Source organism: Phacochoerus africanus, chromosome 16, assembly GCF_016906955.1.
Source record: "Phacochoerus africanus isolate WHEZ1 chromosome 16, ROS_Pafr_v1, whole genome shotgun sequence".
NCBI classification, from domain to species: Eukaryota; Metazoa; Chordata; class Mammalia; order Artiodactyla; family Suidae; genus Phacochoerus; species Phacochoerus africanus.
In genome coordinates, this window is record NC_062559.1 from 375,870 (window position 1) to 395,363 (window position 19,494).

The window sequence follows — 19,494 nt, forward strand, 5'->3', positions numbered from 1 at the left end:
TTCAGTTCTGGGTTGAAAATACTGTTACCTGGGCCACTGGCATCCTATTCTCTTAGAACGCAGTGGCTTTGCATAACCAGACAGTTTTGGTTTTTTTTCCATTTCAAAAAGACGTAAGCTTCAGTAAAGACAGTTTTGACAGTAACTCACAGCTCCGAGTGAGGGAAACAGCAGTTGGATAAGCTGCTCAAGGCGGGCGTGAGCCAGCCTGTAAGGCCAAGACTAACTGCTCAGCTTCCTAAATTTCTTCCTGTGACCTTCTTCCCATAGAAGGACCGGGGACTGAATACGCCCCAGAGCGTGTGGACAGACGACACGACGGGACATGACAGAAATGTCAGCGGGGACCCTGACGCGAACACTTCTCCACCGTGGGAGGTTGGCTGTCACGTGCTCAATGACTGGAGACACTGCAGGGAACACAGAGCTACAGTGGGAGACTGGCTGCAGCAACCTGGAGCCGGGGGACCTCAGGGTTACCATCAGGGAGGGGCCACCTAATTCACCTAAGAACGGGCCACGGACGCAGCCGCAGGCAGGCAGGCAGATGAGAGGAGGGGCAGGGATCCCATAAGCCTGGTAATGGAGAAAGACAGGTAGGTGACAACAGCCTGGTGAGGTACGGGGGACGCACAGACAGGTGATGGGACCTAGTCAGGTACGGGGGATACAAACAGGTGATAGGAAGGCTTTACACGGGGACACGCAGGCAGGGGAGCAGGGTCCTGGCACAGAAAGACGTGAGAGGTGAGGGGAGTGGATGGACCCGGCGGGAGGGACACTTAAGAGGAGCCCAGCGTCTGGGGAGTCAGGGGAATGTCAGCTTCCACCCCGGACACGGAGGGCCTGCACGATGGCTACGAGCCCAAAGGGACCTGACCAAGTGAGCAGACATGACATCTGGTGACTTTCCGGCACGGGGCCAAGGCGCTCAGCGTGGGAGCCATCAGGTCCGGCCTTGTGGCCAGGCCGTGGCACCGAGGCCGCCTGCACAGCCTCCGCTAGGGGCCGGGACAGGGTGGGGGGGGGGCCCTGCCTTGGCCCTGGGGGCTGTGTCCTTCCCAGCCACCCCGGCTCCAACATCCCACGACACACATGGCACTGCACCTGCCCCGCGCCCTGTCGCCTGGTCGTGAGCCTGGCACCCACCTGCTTGGTGTTTTTCCTCCCGAAGCTCCTGATGTACCTGTCATACTCGCTCACGGGCAGGAGGTCCAAGAGGGAGAAGGAGGACGAGAAGTCTAGGTCGATGAGCCTGAGCAGCTTGGTGCTGCGTGTCCTGCGAAGGGCGGGGAAACAAGCATGTCACCTGGACAACGCGGCTGGGGCGGTGGCGGCGGCGGGATCTCGGCGACCTTGGGAGCGCCGTCTGGGTGTGGGTCTGAAGCGTGACCGTCCCTAAGGACGGGAGCTGGGGTGGGGCCCGGCTCGGCCTCGGGGCTCCACCCCATGACTGTACTTCGCCGGCCCCCTCGGGCCCCCAGTCCCGCCCGCCTGCTTCCATCCTTCCCCCACGGACAAGGATTGCGCTCCCGCTCCGCCGCCTGGCCGCCATCGGGTTCGAAACAGGAGGAGCGTGTGCTGACACAGCTGGTGGAGGGTCAGGAGACCCCGGTTCCCGCCAGTGCAGACGCACTGCCCCCACCCCCGTCACGCCCCACTCTCGAGACCTGCTGCACCCCCTCCCCAGTGGAGTCCGGAGGATCCCCCCCAGCCCAGGCCCACGTGGGTGGAATCCTGCATCTATGCCCAGAGCGAGTCCGGTCAGCACATCAGACCGTGGGCGGAGACTCTGTCCTGCACTTTCAGGCCTCTGTGAATTTTTGCAAATTTCTGAGGTCTTGGTAAGGCGAGTGGGGCTCTGATGTCTGGCGGCCCTGGCGGTTCACGGCGCATCCCTCCATCACCAGAGGCTGCCCTGGAGCCTCGTTTCCTTGTCTATGTAACTGGCCTGCGGCACCAAGAGTGCCAATGAGGAGGCCCAGAGCCCAGGGCCCCTGACCGCAGGCCAACTGGGGACTCGACTCACAAACACTCCAGCTTCCTCATCTGAGACACAGAGGGCTGGCTCTGCACAGTGCCACCACCCTCAGCCACCCAGGTGCAGGGTGGGCCAGGCCGCTTGCTGCTCATGGTTCTAGCCGCCAGCCTCACTCCCAGGGCCTCCAAGAATGAACCCAAACGCTAGGGCCGGGGGTCCTTGCTATAGCATGACACACCTGCACCCACAACACAACCTCTGGACACAGGAAACAGAGCACAGGTTAAATAAAGCGCTTGAATGTCAGCAGGGAAAACGAAACGAAAAGCTACTTTTTCAAAGTTTGTTGAAGGAGTTCCCGTCATGGTTCAGTGGTAACAAACCCCACTAGTGTCCGTGAGGATGCAGGTTCAATCCCTGGCCTCTCTCAGTGGGTTGAGGATCCGGCATTACCGTAAGCTGCCACAGACACGGCTCGGATCCAGCATTGCTGTGGCTGTGGTGTGTAGGCCGGCAGCTGCAGCTCCAATTCGACCTCTGGCCTGGGAACTTCCATATGCCTCAGGTGAGACCCTAAAAAGAAAAAAGAAACAAAAGGTATGTTGAAGAAAAGTGTATGACCACTCCACTGCCTTCTGCCAATTTCCAAATACACCTACTTTTGCTTAAGGGCCTGAGTCCGACTCTTTTGACGGTGTGAGGCTGTTGCAAAATCCACGAAAATTCCACAAACAGGGGTTTTGGAAGGGGAACTGTTTGCATCTGTACAGAAAAAAAAAAAAAAAAGCTATTTTTGTGAAACTGAAACAGTTCTTTCAAGCACAAGAAATCAAGCAAAACAATTAGAACCAAGTGTACAAACTGTGCTCAATGAGGCCTTCACACCCAACTACGGCGACAGGGGACCGAGCACTCACGGGAACCACTTCCGAGTTCCGTCAGACTTTGAGCAACACGGCGGAACGTGCTACGTACGCGCCGATCACCCCGCCTGCCGAAGTATTCACCGTACATATAAGAGGCGGTCCTCCACTCCCACCCCGCTCTCCCCGGCCCCCCCAGAATGTACCCCGTGTAAGGGGGTTGAGATGTGAACACACAAAACAGCTGAAAAAGAAAAGCAGGTGCAAGTCGATGCTGGATCAGCCACTCACCGCGTCACAGCCAGAACGCAGGCGGCCACAGGCAGGGGTTCCGTTGGGTCATGGGGAGGGGAGGGCGACCGCCTCGGGATTGGCCACCGCCGGCCGAAGCGGGCACTGGGACGGGGGACAGCTCTGCCCAGCCTCCCGTGCAGACGACCTCCATCTCCTGCCCTGCGTCTCACACAGACTAAGCCCTGTTTGTCTACGGACTTATTGCAAGTGAGTCTTACTCTGCCTTCTCTTCTTGGTTATGTGTGTGGCCTCGTGCAAGAAGCACGGCCATCCTGTCTCAGAGCTCGGTCAGACCCACGAGGCCAGCCTGCATCTGGGCCAGCAAACACCCCCCACGCCGGAGCATCGTGCGTGTTCCCGCACAGAGAACCCTGGCAGCTGCGAAGCACCACAGAAACCCTCGGAGGAAACTCCTGACGTCTCCTCCAGCGTTAGAAGTGAGGAGACTGGCCGCTGTTGAAAGTGACAGGACTGAGACCAGAAGAACGAACCCGGGAAGCGGGGCTCGTGCGCCCGGCCACCAGCGCTGGGGACCAAGCAGACAACCACCTTCCAGAAGAATACCGACACCAAACGCAGGCCTAAGTCACTGCTCTGGAATCAGCTGCTCATCTCACAGTTTCCCGCTGCCCTGGGCCAGGGCGAGGTGTGTGATCTAAAACCCAACAGCCGGGGCTGACCACGGAGGACACAGGACCGAACGCTCTCCGGCCACCAGATGACAGTGACGGATCCACAGGGAGCACTCGCCGTGCTCGCTGTGTGCCCGACGCCCCCGTCAGCCCTGCACGCATCAGTTCGTTTCACCAAGCCTCACACTGTCACTTTGTCGGAAACAGGACGGTGGACGGATGACACAGGGGTAACCGGAGCTGCTCCCAGGAGGTGACAGCCACCCACACCCATATCACCGAGGCCCTGGGCACTGTCCTGGGAGCAGAAGGGCTGGGAGAGACCCCATGGGATGGGCAGCCCAAGGGCGTGGCTCCCGCCAGCACCCTCTCACATACCTGGCCCTGGGCCCCTGGCTTGAACTGGCTGGTCCTGCGTCTCCAGCAGCCTCGAGGACAGCTGGCCGATGCGCTCGTTCTCCGCGTGAATGGCTCTCTGAATCTCCTGAATCTCCCGCCTCCTGGCTGGGGGGAGCTCCTCCACCGCTTCTCCTGACTCGGGCTCGTCCGCGCCAACATCATCCCCAGAACAGACCTCAAAGTCGTCCTCATAGTCCTGCCAAGAGGAAGGACGTCCAGCAGCCTCTGAGACAGACACGCACCCAGAGCCAAACACAGCCAACCGCGTGACGCCGACAAAAGGCCTCCGCGTGGCTCGGGGGTTCACAGCCCACGGACCTCGGGCACTGAACCACAAATCTGTGCGAACGGCCACACCTGGTTCCCTAAAAAGGAGCCCCAGTCTCTAGTGCTAGATACACGGAGAGCTCTATCCACAGCAGCGTGCAAGCGTGTTTGTGCTGAGAAGGTGTTACGTGCACAAAAACGTATGTACTACACGTGTACTCCATGGAGACACACAGGTAGAGTGCACACGCACACGTGTGCATATACGCGCATGCACATGCATGTATACACACGTCTCTGACTGCAAGGCACTAACAATAGATTAAACTGTAAAATCATTTGGGAGTTCCCGGCATGGTGCAGTGGTTAACGAATCCGACTAGGAACCATGAGGTTGCGGGTTCGGTCCCTGGCCTCGCTCAGTGGGTTAAGGATCTGGCATTGCCGTGAGCTGTAGCGTAGGATGCAGACACGGCTCGGATCCCTCGTTGCTGTGGCTCTGGCGGAGGCCGGCGGCTACAGCTCCGATGAGACCCCTAATCTGGGAACCTCCATGTGCTGCGGGAGCGACCCAAGAAATGGCAAAAAGACAAAAAAATAAAATAAACTGTAAAGTCATTTAATTATATCATATTGCTAAGCAATGGTTTACGTGCGCCAACTTTTTATAGAAAACAGATATGGAGTGCTAACAGCAATAAAAACAGGGAAAAAAACTACTAGGTGCCTGATTTTAGAACAAATTATCTTTAAGATGAGAAAAATGTTAATTTTTATACCTACTTCAAAATCATCCTCAAAACTGGCTGTATATTCATCAGCTCCAGCACTTTCTAAATCAATGTCTTCCTTTTCAACTTCCTAGAGGTAGAAATCAAACACGTAATTAAAATGTTCAAACATAAATGGAACCTTGCAAATAGGCTGGGAAAATAAATTTATGTTTTCTGAGACTCATTTGATGTTGCTAATTTTTTCTTTTTTCTTTTCTTTTTTTTTTTTTTTTGTCAGGTGTAGGGATCACGCACGATCCCCACCCCCAGGCTTCCTGCTTGTCCGTCTCTGCTCTCCTCGCACTAGCTCCTGGCGACACGGCACCCACAGCACACACATCAGGAGCCCTCTGGGACCCGAGCCCCCCCCGAGCTGTACTGCAGCGTCTCTGCGGCCCGCACCCCCCATGACCACCACCCCTAGTCCAGTCCCCACCACCCTGCGCGCGCCCCTCCTGCACCCCCCACAACAGCCACCCCTAGTCCAGTCCCCACCGCCCTGCGCGCGCCCCTCCTGCACCCCCCACGACCGCCACCCCTAGTCCAGTCCCCACCACCCTGCGCGCACCCCTCCTGCACCCCCCACGACCGCCACCCCTAGTCCAGTCCCCACCACCCTCCGTGCGCCCCTCCTGCACCCGGAGTTCCGAGTTCAGAGACAAGCGTCTGAGAAGGAAACCTGATCTCACCGCCCACGGTGGGCAGCCCCTCTGCCCCACATCCAATCACCCAAGGGGCTTGGGACCAAGAAATACAACAAGGTGACCCTGTAGGCAGGATGGGGCTGGTGGGGAGCGGAAGGGGGCGACCTGCCCCGGGCAAGGAGGAGGGTGGGTGTGCGGATGGAGGAGGGAGGGCCGGCCTAGGAGGGCGGCTCAGACAGGCGACCGCCCCCAGAAGTGGATGGTTCAGGAGAAGGGGCGCCAGCGGCCAGTGATCTGCCACCTCCAACACTTCTCCCTGACGACAGCCTGAATCGGGTCTCTTGAGTCGCTTGCCTTCTCCCCAGACCCGCTGGCTTTACGTGCAGAGCGACAACCACAAGGCTGGGGCTCCTCCACCCCAGCGCCAAGGCAATGCAGGCCCCATATTGCCTGGAAGGGCCAGCTTCCATGGCAGTGGCCTGCTGGTGGCCGAGCTGGGGGCAGAGCAGGGCTGGTCGGTGGGAACAGAGGCTCTCCAGCAGCTGCAGGGCCCACCAGCTCTGTGCAGGCATCTGGGGTCCTGGCTCAGAGGGGAGACGTCACACAAGTACCTCAACCTCCTCTGAGAAGTGAGACCTGCGAGCTTTCTCCCCGGTGCCAGGGAGCAGGAGGGCAACACGGGAGAAGCTGATGCCTGTCCTGCTGCGGTCCCTGGCCCAGGAAGGCACGTCCTGGCCGTCCCTGCCCAAAGCATTCAGTCCAGAAGAGTGGGGACAGCACGGGGTACGACCATGAGGAAAGTGAGGGGTTTCCCACCCTGTCCAGAAAACCACTCAGCTCCCCATAAATGCTGAAGACTTGAGGCAAGAGAAATTCACTGTGGATGCTGGAAAACATATGACTCACTCATAAGCCAAAAGCAGCAGGTAAGTATGTTCAGATCACTTTCAAACACTCTCAGGGGGAAAACATAGCCCATACTTTGCTCCTTTGGTGAAAAAAAGAATATAAAATGTCCCACTGGTAATTCTTTCTATTGGTTACACGTTAAAAGAATAATATTTCAGAAACGTTGGATTATATGTATTATTAAAATTCATTTTATGTTTCTAAGATGACTGTCAAAAAACTAAAAGTCACGAATGGAGCTCACATAATTCTAGTGAACAATACTAATCTCACCAAAAAACTGGAAGACGGAAAGAAAACATTACAAACACATATTTTCTGAAGTTCCCGTTGTAGCTCAGCAGCAACGAATCCAACTAGTATCCACAAGGATGCGGGTTCGATCCCTGGCCTTGCTCAGAGGGTCAGGGATCTGGTGTTGCCATGAGCTGTGGTGTAGATCCGACGTGGCTCAGATCCTGAGCTGCTGTGGCTGTGGCGTAGGCCAGCAGCTGTAGCTCCGATTTGACCCCTAGCCTGGGAACCTCCGTATGCCGCAGGTATGGCCCTAAAAAGCACACACACACAAAGGAAAAAGAAAAACCAACAGCCCAATTGAAAAATGAGCAAGAGAACTGGATAGACATTCCTCCAAAGAAGATACACAGATGACTGATAAGCACATGAAAAAAATGCTCAACATCCCTGATTACTAGAGAAATGCAAATCAAAACTACTATGAGATACGTGAGAAACCACCTCACACCCGTCAGAACAGCCATCATTCATAAGTCCACAAATAACAAATGCTGGAGGGGGTGTGGAGAAAAGGGAACCCTCCTGCATTGTTGGTGGGAATGTAAATTGGTACAACCACTATGGAAAACAGGATGGAGGTACCTCAGGAAACTAAATCTAGAACTACCACATGACCCAGCAAGCCCACTCATGGACATATATCCAGACAAAACTTTCCTTGAAAAAGATACATGCACCCGTATGTTCATTGCAGCACTATTCACAGTAGCCAAGACATGGAAACCAACTAAATGCCCATTGACAGAAGACTGGATGAAGAAGATGTGGTATATATACACAATGGAATACTACTCAGCCATAAAAAAGAACAGAATCATGCCATTTGCAGCAACATGGATGGAACTAGAGACTCTCGTCCTAAGTGAAGTCAGTCAGAAAGAGAAAGACAAATACCACATGATATCACTTCTATCTGGAATCTAATATACGGCACAAACGAACTGTTCCACAGAAAAAAGAAACTCATGGACTTGAAGAACAGACTTGTGGTTGCCAAGGGGGAGGGGGGGAGGAGTGGGATGGATGGGGAGTCTGGGGTTAATATTTTAGAGGCAAGATTGCCTTTGGAATGGATAAGCAATGAGATCCTGCTTAGATATCTAGTCACTTATGATGGAGCAGGATGGAGGATAATGTGAGAAAAAGAATGTATATACACACATATGTGTCGGTGTGTATGTGACTGGGTCACTTTGCTACACAGTAGAAAATTGACAGAATGCTGTCAACAACTATAACACAAAAAATAAAAATCATTATTTAAAAAACAAAACAAAACAGGGTAAGGTAAGAAAAAAAGAGTGTGGGAACAAACTCTGTAAGGCTGACTCTTCTCTAAGGTGTGGCTGAGGCCAGACAGTAAGGGAACCCACCGCTGCCCCCCCATCAAAACCACACATGCTCCAGGGCCTGATTTATGAAAACTGCTGTGCTTCTGTGTGTGGGCATGGAATAAAGACCCACAAAAACAGGCATGAGAGGAGTTCCTGTCGTGGCGCAGTGGTTAATGAATCTGACTAGGAACCATGAGGTTGCAGGTTCAATCCCTGGCCTGCCTGCTCCGTGTGTTAAGGATCCGGCATTGCCGTGAGCTGTGGTGTAGGTTGCAGACACGGACACGGGTGTAGGATCCCACGTTGCTTCGGCTCTGGTGTAGGCTGGTGGCTACAGCTCCGATTGGACCCCTAGCCTGGGAACCTCCATATGCCTTGGGAGCAGCCCTAGGAAAAGGCAAAAAAGACCAAAAAAAAAAAAAAAAACAGGCACGAGATGCTAAAGACCCTTCTCTCAGAGCCCTGTGCTTCAGACAATTACCACAGAAGGAAAAGGTTATTCTCCACAAGGAGCAAAAGCAAAGATCGGCTGGCCACGTGATCTACAACAAAACAAAACCCCAGGAAGTGGTTTGCTAGTAGTGTCCCCCAGGGTGTACCATTCCAGAGGTATTAAATCGTCATTATGGAGACGGTTCTGGTGATAATTATGGAGATGGTATAAAAAATAAAGATTGGGAGTCATGGTGTACTGATACTCCATGAGTGCTGTGTGCTTCTCATGCGTACACACACACACACACACACACACACACACACACACACACACGAGTCCAGAACAGGAAGCAACTACGTAAGCAGCAGGGCCATGAGAGCATCAGTCTCAACGACAAATGTCTCGCAGAATTTGCCCGTGAGATCATCTGAGCCTGGGATGGGTCCACCTTTGTGGAAAGATTTTTCAACGCTGATGCAATGTTTTCCCAACTGCATGTCTGCTCAGACTTTCTAGTTTTTCTCGAGGCAACTGCGCTCGTTTGCATCTTCCAGGAGCTTCCCTTTGCTCTAGATTGTCTAATCCGTTCGCATGAAATGCTGTCATCCTGCCCGTTTGAGCGGAAGTGGATGCTCAAGTCGAAATCCCTGCTGAATTTTCCACTTTTCCCTTTAATTCTGGGGGCTCTCCTGCGAAGTGAGTGTGCATTTACACTGGAGCCGTTTTCCTGCCGGTCAGTCATTTATTACTGCACATCCGCCCCCTTCGCCTCGACCACCATCACTCCAGCGCCGTCACAGCCGCTGCGTGTCTGCTGCTTTCCCCTGCCTACCTTACGCCTGTCAACCCACTTGAGTCTTTTCACCTGAAGTGTGTCTCCTGGAACCACCTCTCAAATACCCACCTGCAATCAGGACCTCGCGCCCCGCACAGGACAATCAGCGTCACGGGTCTCACCTTTCTTCTCGAGTCTTTATCTTTTCCACTACTCCTCGCTAAATTCTCTGCATGCCTAGGAAGCAAAGACGAGCAGAAGCAAAGTTAAATTTCAATGAAGACCTGAAAATTAACACATTTATATCTCAGTGAAGGGGGGACCAGCATTTGACATGATTAAGAACGGCTCTAGGTTGGTACATTCGTAAAGCATGCTTTAGTGGAACTATGAATAACAAAGCTTTTTTTAAACTATTTTTACGCTTTCGGCAGGAATACAAGATAGGAACTATCTTTAGTAGAGAGACGAAACTGTCTTAACAAAATTGTGTGTGCACGTGACTTTGTGTCGTTCTAAGGGTTCTAGAACATTTTTATAATTTTATTGGAGAATCAACCCCAAATGCTACTTTATAACTCCAAAGACAAAATTCATCTTGAAATGTGTTCTATTTTTTAATCACGTTTACTTGGGACCTAAAACTAAGGTTTTCAAATTTTCAAGTGGATTCTCAATTTTTTGAACTTAAATTCATACCAATTCGATACAGCACCTGGTTCAAAAGCCTACACCGTGCATTCCAGCAAATGCGCAAGACAAAATCTGGGCATCTACACCCCAGGGTTAAGTGCTAACTTCTGCCCACACTTGTAAGAATGTGGGCAAGGCGTTTCCCCTGAGTTTTCCTGATCCGTGACAAAAAATTACCAAATATGGGTGTTGTCAAGAACGAATCGCAGGCTATAGGGCTCATATACAAAGGAGGGGGGCCTCTACACAAACCCTAATCTGTATCCTTGATAAAACCCATGTTCTACCAGAAAAGAAGGCTCCAAAGGACCCCCCAACATCCCGAGGAAGAGGCAGACATGCAGTAGCCGGGCCAGTACCCCAGCTGCAGGTCTGTGCGCATGTCCTCAACTAGGGGGTGGAAACCAAAAGCCAAAAAGTGCCCAGGAGCCCCCCCACCAAAGACGCTCTCCCCTCCCACATGGGAGGGTTCCCCAGGTGAGGGCCGATGTGCCGATGCTGCAAGAGCGAATATGCAAAAGGCAAAACAAGACTAGTAATTTATAACAAGGGTCCAGGCCCAACTCTACTAAATATATAATTTAGTAAATGAAGTATATCTCTAATTTATTCTCATTACTGCCACAATTAGGCCCAAGAAGAAAAACTCATGTGAAAGCATCCTGTGAAGACCGTGCTGTATCTATAATAATCGACCAAAGAAAACATTCCTTACTGGCTGCCAATCCCTTCTCTCCTTGAACTTGCGCCTCGATTTCTGTGTTCATCATCCTTTCAAAAAAAAAAAAAAAAAAATTCCAAAGCCACTGGTTAGTATATCGTTAATCATAACGAGTAAACTCTGTCAAACAAGTTATGAACTCAAACGTTAACAGCATCTACAGTACGGGCGCCTCTTAACTGCTTTTACTGCCCATCTTGCAAATACGGTACTTGACGTAAGGAGAGGAACAGGGTACCCTGAAAAGTGAGTATGTGTTCCTCAGTAATATTACTTAAACAAAAGAAACACACCGATCAAGTTCGCATTATTTTCAGAAAATCGGACTAGATCCTTACACATTTAAAACTACAAGCTTTCGAAAGTATGGAAAATGGCTATTTCACAAATCCACACACCCTTAGAAAAAATTTAAATGAGCTTCTCTTGAATTAAGTGAATTTTTAAAAACAAAATTAAAGGAGTTCCCAGTGGTTAACGAATCCGACGAGGAACCATGGGGTTGCAGGTTCGATCCCTGGCCTCGCTCAGTGGGTTCAGGATCCGGCGTGGCCGTGAGCTGTGGTGTAGGTTGCAGACGCGGCTCGGATTCCGAATTGCTGTGGCTGTGGTGTAGGCCAGCGGCTACAGCTCCAATTAGACCCCTAGCCTGGGAACCTCCATGTGCCACAGGACGTGGCCCTAGAAAAGGCAAAAAGACAAAAAAATAAAATAAAATAATAAAAATAAAAACAAACTTAAAATCAACACACGAAGGTAGGCTGTTTACAAAGAGCCATCTTTTGAGTAAGCACTGGGGTGAGGGAGGGGCATGAGGCCCCTCCAGTGAAGATAAGGACACAGGGGGAGGGGCCACGTCCCCCCAGGGCAGAGGCTCCAGACCAGGGAGGACCCATCAAAGGCACAGAGCAGAAGGGTTAGCATGCAGGACAATGCAGCAGATAGCAAAAGCCATAACAACATTAAAAATATTCCAACTCTACTTCTAGGAAATTATTCCTGAATACAATCAGACACACACTAAGATTTTCAATCTGTCATCATAGACTAATATATAACACCAAAAACTTACTGACCTGGTCAATAATAATAGGTCACTCATAAATAAATGAGGTATTCTTACTGTACAGCACAGTGAATCATATCCAATCTCTTCCGATAGAACATGATGGTAGAATGAGAAAAAGTACGCATATAGATGCATGACTAGGTCACTTTGCTATACAGCAGAAACTCACACAACATTGTCAATCAACTATACTTAAAAAAAATTTTTTTGTCTTTTTTTTGCTATTTCTTGGGCCGCTCCCGCGGCATATGGAGGTTCCCAGGCTAGGGGTCCAATCGGAGCTGTAGTCTCCGGCCTACACCAGAGCCACAGCAACGCGGGATCCGAGCCACGTCTGCAACCTACACCACAGCTCACGGCAACGCCGGATCGTTAACCCACTGAGCAAGGGCAGGGACCGAACCTGCAACCTCATGGTTGCTAGTCGGATTCGTTAACCACTGCGCCACGACTGGAACTCCCTAAAAATTTTTAAATAAATAAATAAGGTTATGACCACAACACAATACCAGATGGCTATTACATGGTCCCAGTATTAAAAAAGTGGTACTCAAAAAAAAAAAAGGAGTTCCGTTGTGGCTCAGTGGTTAACGAATCCGACTAGGAACCATGAGGTTGCGGGCTCAATCCCTGGCCTTGTTCAGTGGGTTAAGGATCCGGCATTGCCGTGAGCTGTGGTATAGGTTGCAGACACGGCTTGGATCCCGTGTTGCTGTGGCTCTGGGGTAGGCTGGTGACTAGAGCTCCGATTTGACCCCTAGCCTGGGAACCTCCATATGCCACAGGAGCGGCCCTAGAAAAGGCAAAAAGACAAAAAAAAAAGGGGGGGGTACTTGCAGAGTTCCTGTCGTGGCTCAGAGGTAATGAATCCAACTAATAGCCATGAGGATGCAGGTTCGAGCCCTGGCCTTGCTCAGTGGGTTATGAGACAGACGTGTTGCCATGAGCTGTTATATAAGTCACAGACATGGCTCGGATCTGGTGTTGCAGTGGCTGTGGTGTAGGTCGGCAGCTGCAGCTCCGATTCAGCCCCTAGCCTGGGAACTTCCACATGCTGCGAGTGCAGCCCTAAGAAGCAAAAAAATAAAAATAAAAATGAGATAAAAATAAATCTTTCCTTGCCACAGGTGTGGCCATAAAAAGAAAAAAAAAACTTTCCAAAATCAAGTAGAAAAAAGTATAATTACAGGTTTAACAGGAAGAACAGTCTGGCACAGGTCTATAAAATAGAGTGGAATGGAAAAAGAATGAACTCGGCAGTGCTACGCAGGAGAAAACTATGATTCAGTGGCTATCTAGGTCGAAAGGAGAAAAGGCAATCAGGTCGATTATCAGAATTACATTTAAGTGGAAAAGAAGACCAAGCAGTGGAAGCGCCTGGACCAGGCGACTCGGCCAGGGCGGGCCGCCCATCGCCAGATTCCTGGTCCACGCTGTGGGGGCTGCTTAGGAGGCTCCTGCACCATAAACAACGTTCACAGAGACGTGACGCCGTGTGCCCAGACCCAGGAGCAGGGCGGGGGGCAGGCGCGCAGCTGCACGTCAGGCTGGACTCCCCCACTAGAGAAGTCAGCCCTGGTGCGCAACTTAGAGACCCTGTGTTGCATGGGTTGCACTCAACCATGCCCTCCCCACCCCTAGCTGAAAATTGGAGGGGGCACATGTAATTAAAACGAATCAAAATGCAGACAAAGGAGTTCCCGTTACTGCTCAACGGGTTAAGGACCCGATAGAGTCTCCGTGAGGATGCGGGTCCGATCCCTGGGCTTGCTCAGTGGGTTAAGGATCCAACCCACAAGCTGTGGTGTAGGTTGCGGGTGCAGCTCAGATCCCGCCTGGCTCTGGCTGTGGTATAGGCTTCAGCTCTATCTCCGACTGGACCTCTAGCCAGGATCGTCCATAGGCCGCAGGGGCGGACATAAAAAGAAAAACAAAACAAAACAAAATGCATAGGGAGGGAGTGAGCCATAGCTTGGAAGAGCACTCATCTCCAGGAACAGACGTCCTGGCACAATTCTCCCCAGGGCACCTCACGGTTACCCTGGCAGTAAGTGCACCTACCACCAGGCTAAAACCGTAACTAAGGAGGAGGGTCCTCTGAGTCCTCGAAAGCAAAGAACACATTCACTACGTGATGCTCGCCAGTCACTCCTGATATTATTACACTACAAACTCATTTGTTTCCTTCTTTTCTGCAGGGCTTCTGCAACGGAATACAAGGGCCATGAAAACAAAAACCTTTCTTTGGTTCACAGCTGTGTCCTGAGCACATAGAACAAACAGGGGTCAGTTCACCCTTTAAAAAATACCAGCTTCCTTTTTAAGGTTAAATGTCAAACGTTTATGCTAGATTTCTGAATACATGTTAAAAATATGACTTAGGACTTCCCAGCATGGTGCAGTGGTTAACAAATCCGACTAGGAACCACGAGGTTGCGGGTTCGATCCCTGGCCTTGCTCAGGGGGTTAAGGATCCGGCGTTGCCGTAAGCTGCGGTGTAGGTCGCAGACAGGGCTCAGATCCGGCGTTGCTGTGGCTCTGGCGGAGGCCGGTGGCTACAGCTCTAATTGGACCCCTAGCCTGGGAACCTCCATGTGTCAAGGGAGCAGCTCAAGAAAAGGCAAAAAGACAAAAATAAAATAAAAAATAATAATAATAAAAAAAATGACTTAATCCAAAGATCCCACGTGACACCTCCCCGGTCAGTAACCTCTGCACGCTGACGACGGGACACAGACCTGAACTTGCTCCTCACCAGGTCACTGCCTGTAGGCAGCAAGCCTCGCCCGGCCCGGCCTGGCCGAGGTCAGTGGTCCCCTCCCGGAGCTGGGCTGGGGCGGCTAAGAGCAAGGATGCGCCTGAAACCACACCTTGGCCTCCCTCCTCCTGGGCTCCTTCTTGTCCACGTGGCCTCGGGGCTTCTCGTCCTCAAAGTGAAAGCCTTCGTTTCGGCGTTTTTCTTTGTGTCTGTCTTCGCCCTCCCTGTCAGAGAACGAGTGACTTTTCTCCTTCCAGTCCTTGTCTCTTCTCTCCCGTGTGCTGCTTTTTTCGCGAGGGTGTTTCCTTCCTTGGTCTGGCTCTTTCGGCTTCCTGTGTCGTCGCTCGTCTTCCTCCTTGTACAGCCAGTACTTGAGGGGGTTGTCTCTGCTGTCACCGTACTGCAGCTTTGAACAGGACATTGGAAACACATGAGGCCGTGAAACAGGAGCTGGTTATGGCCCAGGTGCCTCCACCGCCTGGCCCGCTGCGGCCTCCTCCCCGACCCACCCGCTGGAGGTCGGAGGTCGATGGGCCCCTGGGCTCAGAACTGCTGGGACTTGCTAGGCCAGGTCAGCCGGGCCCTGTTTCTCCCTGACACCTCAAGGAAACCTTAGCTGGAGTAGAGAGAGAGGACTGTTAGAACAGCGGGGCAGGACGCAGAGGCTGGAGCAAGGAGGTTTGCAGGCCGAGTCTGTGGACCAGCAGAGTAGTCGGGAGCTCTGAGCAGGCAAGACGGGGGCTGAACTCTGCGGGGTGAGGATTCCACCGTTAACAACTTAGGAGGACCCAGAACAAAGCCCAGGTGACTGCTCACGTAGCCCCGGGGCGGGGAGGCCGCTACGCGCATCGCAGCAACAACCAAAATGAGAAAAGACGCCCCTGACGACGCCATGATTTTAAACTTTCCTATAAAAGTAAATATCCACAGTAAAACAAAGAGCAAACAGAAAACTAGCCTAGATAACCAGCAGAGCGTTCACCTTTAAGGGACTCCTTAATTAATGAGCCACCCCACCAGAGAAGTGAGCAGACATAACATGACAGTAACTAAACACAGAGCAGTAAACCCTTTTACAAAAGGCCCTTTTCTTGCGAATCGCATTAGCAAATATTAAAAATTGTGATAATGCCCAGTTGCTACTTAGGACAGGTGGAATCATAGTCTGATATAAATAACTACAGCTCTAAGGTACAGCAAATAGAGTATGTGTCTTAAGCTCCCAAGGTCACTTCCAGAAATTAATTATGAGGAAATGATTGTAAATAAATGCAAGAAGGTTATACCATGAATGTCTTTATAATAAAAAAGAATTTAGGAGTTCCCTTGGTGGCGCAGTGGTTAACAAATCCGACTGGGAACCATGAGGTTGCGGGTTCGATCCCTGGCCTCGCTCAGTGGGTTAAGGATCTGGTCTTGCTGTGGCTGTGGTGTAGCCCAGTGGCTACAGCTCCGACTGGACCCCTAGCCTGGGAACCTCCATATGCCGTGGGAGTGGTCCTAGCAAAGGCAAAAAGACAAAAAAAAAAGAATTTAGAAGCAACTAAGCGTCCAAAAAAAGCAGATGTGTCTCAAAAACTACGACATGTCCATATCACTGAATATTGCATTACGCAGCCAAAAAAATATCAGAGAAAAAATGTTCAAAATGTATTCATAACTATGAGTTACTGTCATACTGCTATAAAACAGCAAAATACAGTTTTACTGTTATAAGACAGTAAAAATCCAAGCTAAGAAAAAATGTTTCCAGAGTTTCCACCACGGCTCAGTGGTAATGAGCCCGACTAGCATCCGTGAGGATATGGGTTTGATCCCTGGCCTCGCTCAGTGGGTTAAGGATCCGGTGTTGCTGTGAGCTATGGTGTAGGTCAGAGACAGGTTTGGATCCCGAAATGCTGTGCCTGTGGTGTAGGCCGGCAGCTGCAGCTCCAATTCAACCTCTAGCCTGGAAGCTTCCATATGCTGCAGGTGTGGCCCTAAAAAAAAAAAAAAAAAGAAAAAGAAAGAAAGAAAAAAGTTCCCATGTACGTATGCAAACACAAACATGGATTGTGCCCATAAACCTGTAGGACATTAAACCTGCTCAGTAACTATCTCCGGGTGAGCACCAGTTTTTATTTCCTTATTGTTGATTTGTGTTTTCTAAATTTTTCAAAAGAACCAAGAGTCACTCCTAGAATCAGAGACACATGCTTGCCTGTGAGAATTTAGTGCCTGAGAACCGTCCTAGGTCTCAAGTCCTGCTTGGCAGTGTCTCCAGGAAGGCTGCCGACGCCCTGCCCTGCCAGGCGCACCCTTGCCCACCTACCTTTCTTTCCCGGTATCTTCTTTCTCTCTCGTCTCCTCTTTCAGAGTCTTCGTCTCTCAGGTCCCTCTCTTCAACTCTTGCTTTACTTACTAGAAAAATAAAATGTATTTTTAATACTCCCCAACTTCAGCACTTTAAAATTCTAAGGTCCTGCTGCAGCCTTTACTGCACATGTTACATAGCAACATATATGCAAACATATTCTCTGAGTAAAACACATGCCCCAGCCTCAAGAAGGGAAAGGTCCTGGAGTTCCCGTCGTGGCGCAGGGGTTCACGAATCCGACTAGGAACCATGAGGTTGCGGGTTCGATCCCTGGCCTTGCTCAGTGGGTTTAGGATCCGGCGTTGCCGTGAGCTGTGGTATAGGTCACGGCCATGGCTCAGATCCTGTGTTGCTGTGGCTGTGGTGTAGGCTGGGGGCTACAGCTCCTATTCGACCCCTAGCCTGGGAACCTCCATATGCCATGGGAGCGGCCCCAGAAAAGACCAAAAAAAAAAAAAGAATGGAAAGGTCCAGCCATACAATGAGACACCAACATCAAATGCTTTCATTGACATGTGGCATCTGAAAAAAGGACACTGAACTTCTTTGCAGAACAGATGCTGACTCGCAGACATTGAAAAACTTATGGTCTTCGGAGGAGACAGGTTGGGGGTTGGGGGGGATGCGCTGGGGGTGTGGGATGGAAATCCTGTGAAACTGGATAGTGATGATCATTAAACAACTACAGATATGATAAAAAAAAATAAATAATATATAAAGCAAAAAAAAAAAAAGAATGGAAAGGTCTCGAATTTAAATTAAAATGGAATCAAAGCGGAGGTCACGATGGCAACGGCTATGGAGGGAACTTGCAAAGTGTGTCGTCAGAGGAGCCCTGAGAAGCCGAGCGGGCAGGGGGCTCCCACCACGGATGGCGGAGCTCAGGGAAGCAAGGTCCAGTCCACCGAGGAAAACCGGCCCAGCCGCACGGACAGGCCCTCCCAGTGCCCACACGCAGGGAGAGGCCTGGGATGCGCTGGGGAGCTGCCCCCCACCTCCTGGGGCCCTGTGACCTCAGGCGCCTGCATGCAGGAGGCCCTGCCTGTGCTAAGGAGGCCACAGAGAGCCCACCCCCAGCCAAGGCTGAACTGCCACCCCCCCCCAACCAGGACTCCCTGCCCCCGGGGAACCCAGCAGAGCCACCACAGTGACCCATCCAGTAGTGAAAAACTACTTTCGCTTTGCCTTCTGCAAGGTTTAAGATATTAGGCTTAAACTTCAGAGAATCATCATGTTGAAAGGTGAGGACGAAATTAAACACAGACCACTCACTCCGCAAGTATTCACTGAACAGAGAGCCCTGTCTAGGAGCCTGGGGACAGAGAGTAAAGCAACGGCCACAAGCCCCCCGCCCCAGCTCACCCCTGGCGGGGTCGAGGGGGAACAGAAGCCAAGCGCAAGGCCAGCTTCCGAGAGGCTGGAAGAGAAAGAGTCTGGGGTCAGGGTCCCCAGGATTTCCAACCCGAGGAGGGAGGGAGGCTGCGGGAGGCAGTTCGATGGGGCTGTCAGAGCTCAGTCTGCGGCTTGGGAAGCTGGCATGTCTGCCCCACATCTCGGCTCAGGTGGGCACTCAAGCCCGCAATTCAGAGATGAGGCGTGGCTAGAGATAAAACAAGGAAATCAGGGGTCGTAAATGGTGTTTAAAACCACCAGACTGGAGGGGTCACCGGGGAGAGACCAGAGGTCCAGAGGGCAGGGCCATGCTTCACAGAAGCGGGGGCACAGGAGACGAGCGATGGGGCATAACAGCGCCCTGAGGGGAGGAAGGGCCGTCTGAGGTGCAGGTACACAACGAGTCTCCAGAACAACCCATCCCAAGTCCGCACTGAGAAAAAACAAGACCTTGGAGTTCCCACTGTGGCTCGGTGGTTAACGAATCTGACTGGGAACCATGAGGTTGTGGGTTCGATCCCTGGCCTTGCTCAGTGGGTTGAGGATCGGGCATTGCCGTGAGCTGTGGTGTAGGTTGACGATGAGGCTCGGATCCCGCATGGCTGTGGCTGGTGGCTACAGCTCCGATTGGACCCCTAGCCTGGGAACCTCCATGTGCTGCAGGAGCGGCCCAAGAAATGGCAAAAAGACAAAAAAAAAAAAAAAGAACAAACAAGACCAGGCAGCAATCAAACATGAGTGATCTGAAAAGATGGAAAACTCATTAAAAAATACCACGACAATCAAAATAATACCCCTAGAAAGAGGCAGTGGCCAGTAAGCTGGTCACTGCTACACTTAGTGACAACGTGTTGACCAGCCCTGCCCCGTGCTGGACACGGCCGGAGCCTGAGCTCCTGCA

The 19,494-nt window shown here is 51.6% G+C and overlaps 1 protein-coding gene across 2 annotated transcripts in view; it reads right to left on the reverse strand.

The window, feature by feature from the left end:
- Positions 1-19,494, reverse strand: part of DYNC2I1 (dynein 2 intermediate chain 1) — a 45,716-nt gene that overhangs the window by 17,157 nt on the left and 9,065 nt on the right. The window contains exons 4-11 of one of the 2 annotated variants that reach the window (XM_047763159.1): positions 17,157-17,245; positions 14,958-15,251; positions 11,013-11,068; positions 9,787-9,841; positions 5,220-5,297; positions 4,149-4,365; positions 2,641-2,743; positions 1,150-1,279 (exon numbers count right to left, since the gene is read on the reverse strand). In XM_047763159.1, coding sequence (XP_047619115.1) covers positions 1,150-1,279; positions 2,641-2,743; positions 4,149-4,365; positions 5,220-5,297; positions 9,787-9,841; positions 11,013-11,068; positions 14,958-15,251; positions 17,157-17,245 — 1,022 coding nt within the window. The remainder of the gene's footprint in view (positions 1-1,149; positions 1,280-2,640; positions 2,744-4,148; positions 4,366-5,219; positions 5,298-9,786; positions 9,842-11,012; positions 11,069-14,957; positions 15,252-17,156; positions 17,246-19,494) is intronic. The other variant, XM_047763160.1, reaches the window with a different exon arrangement.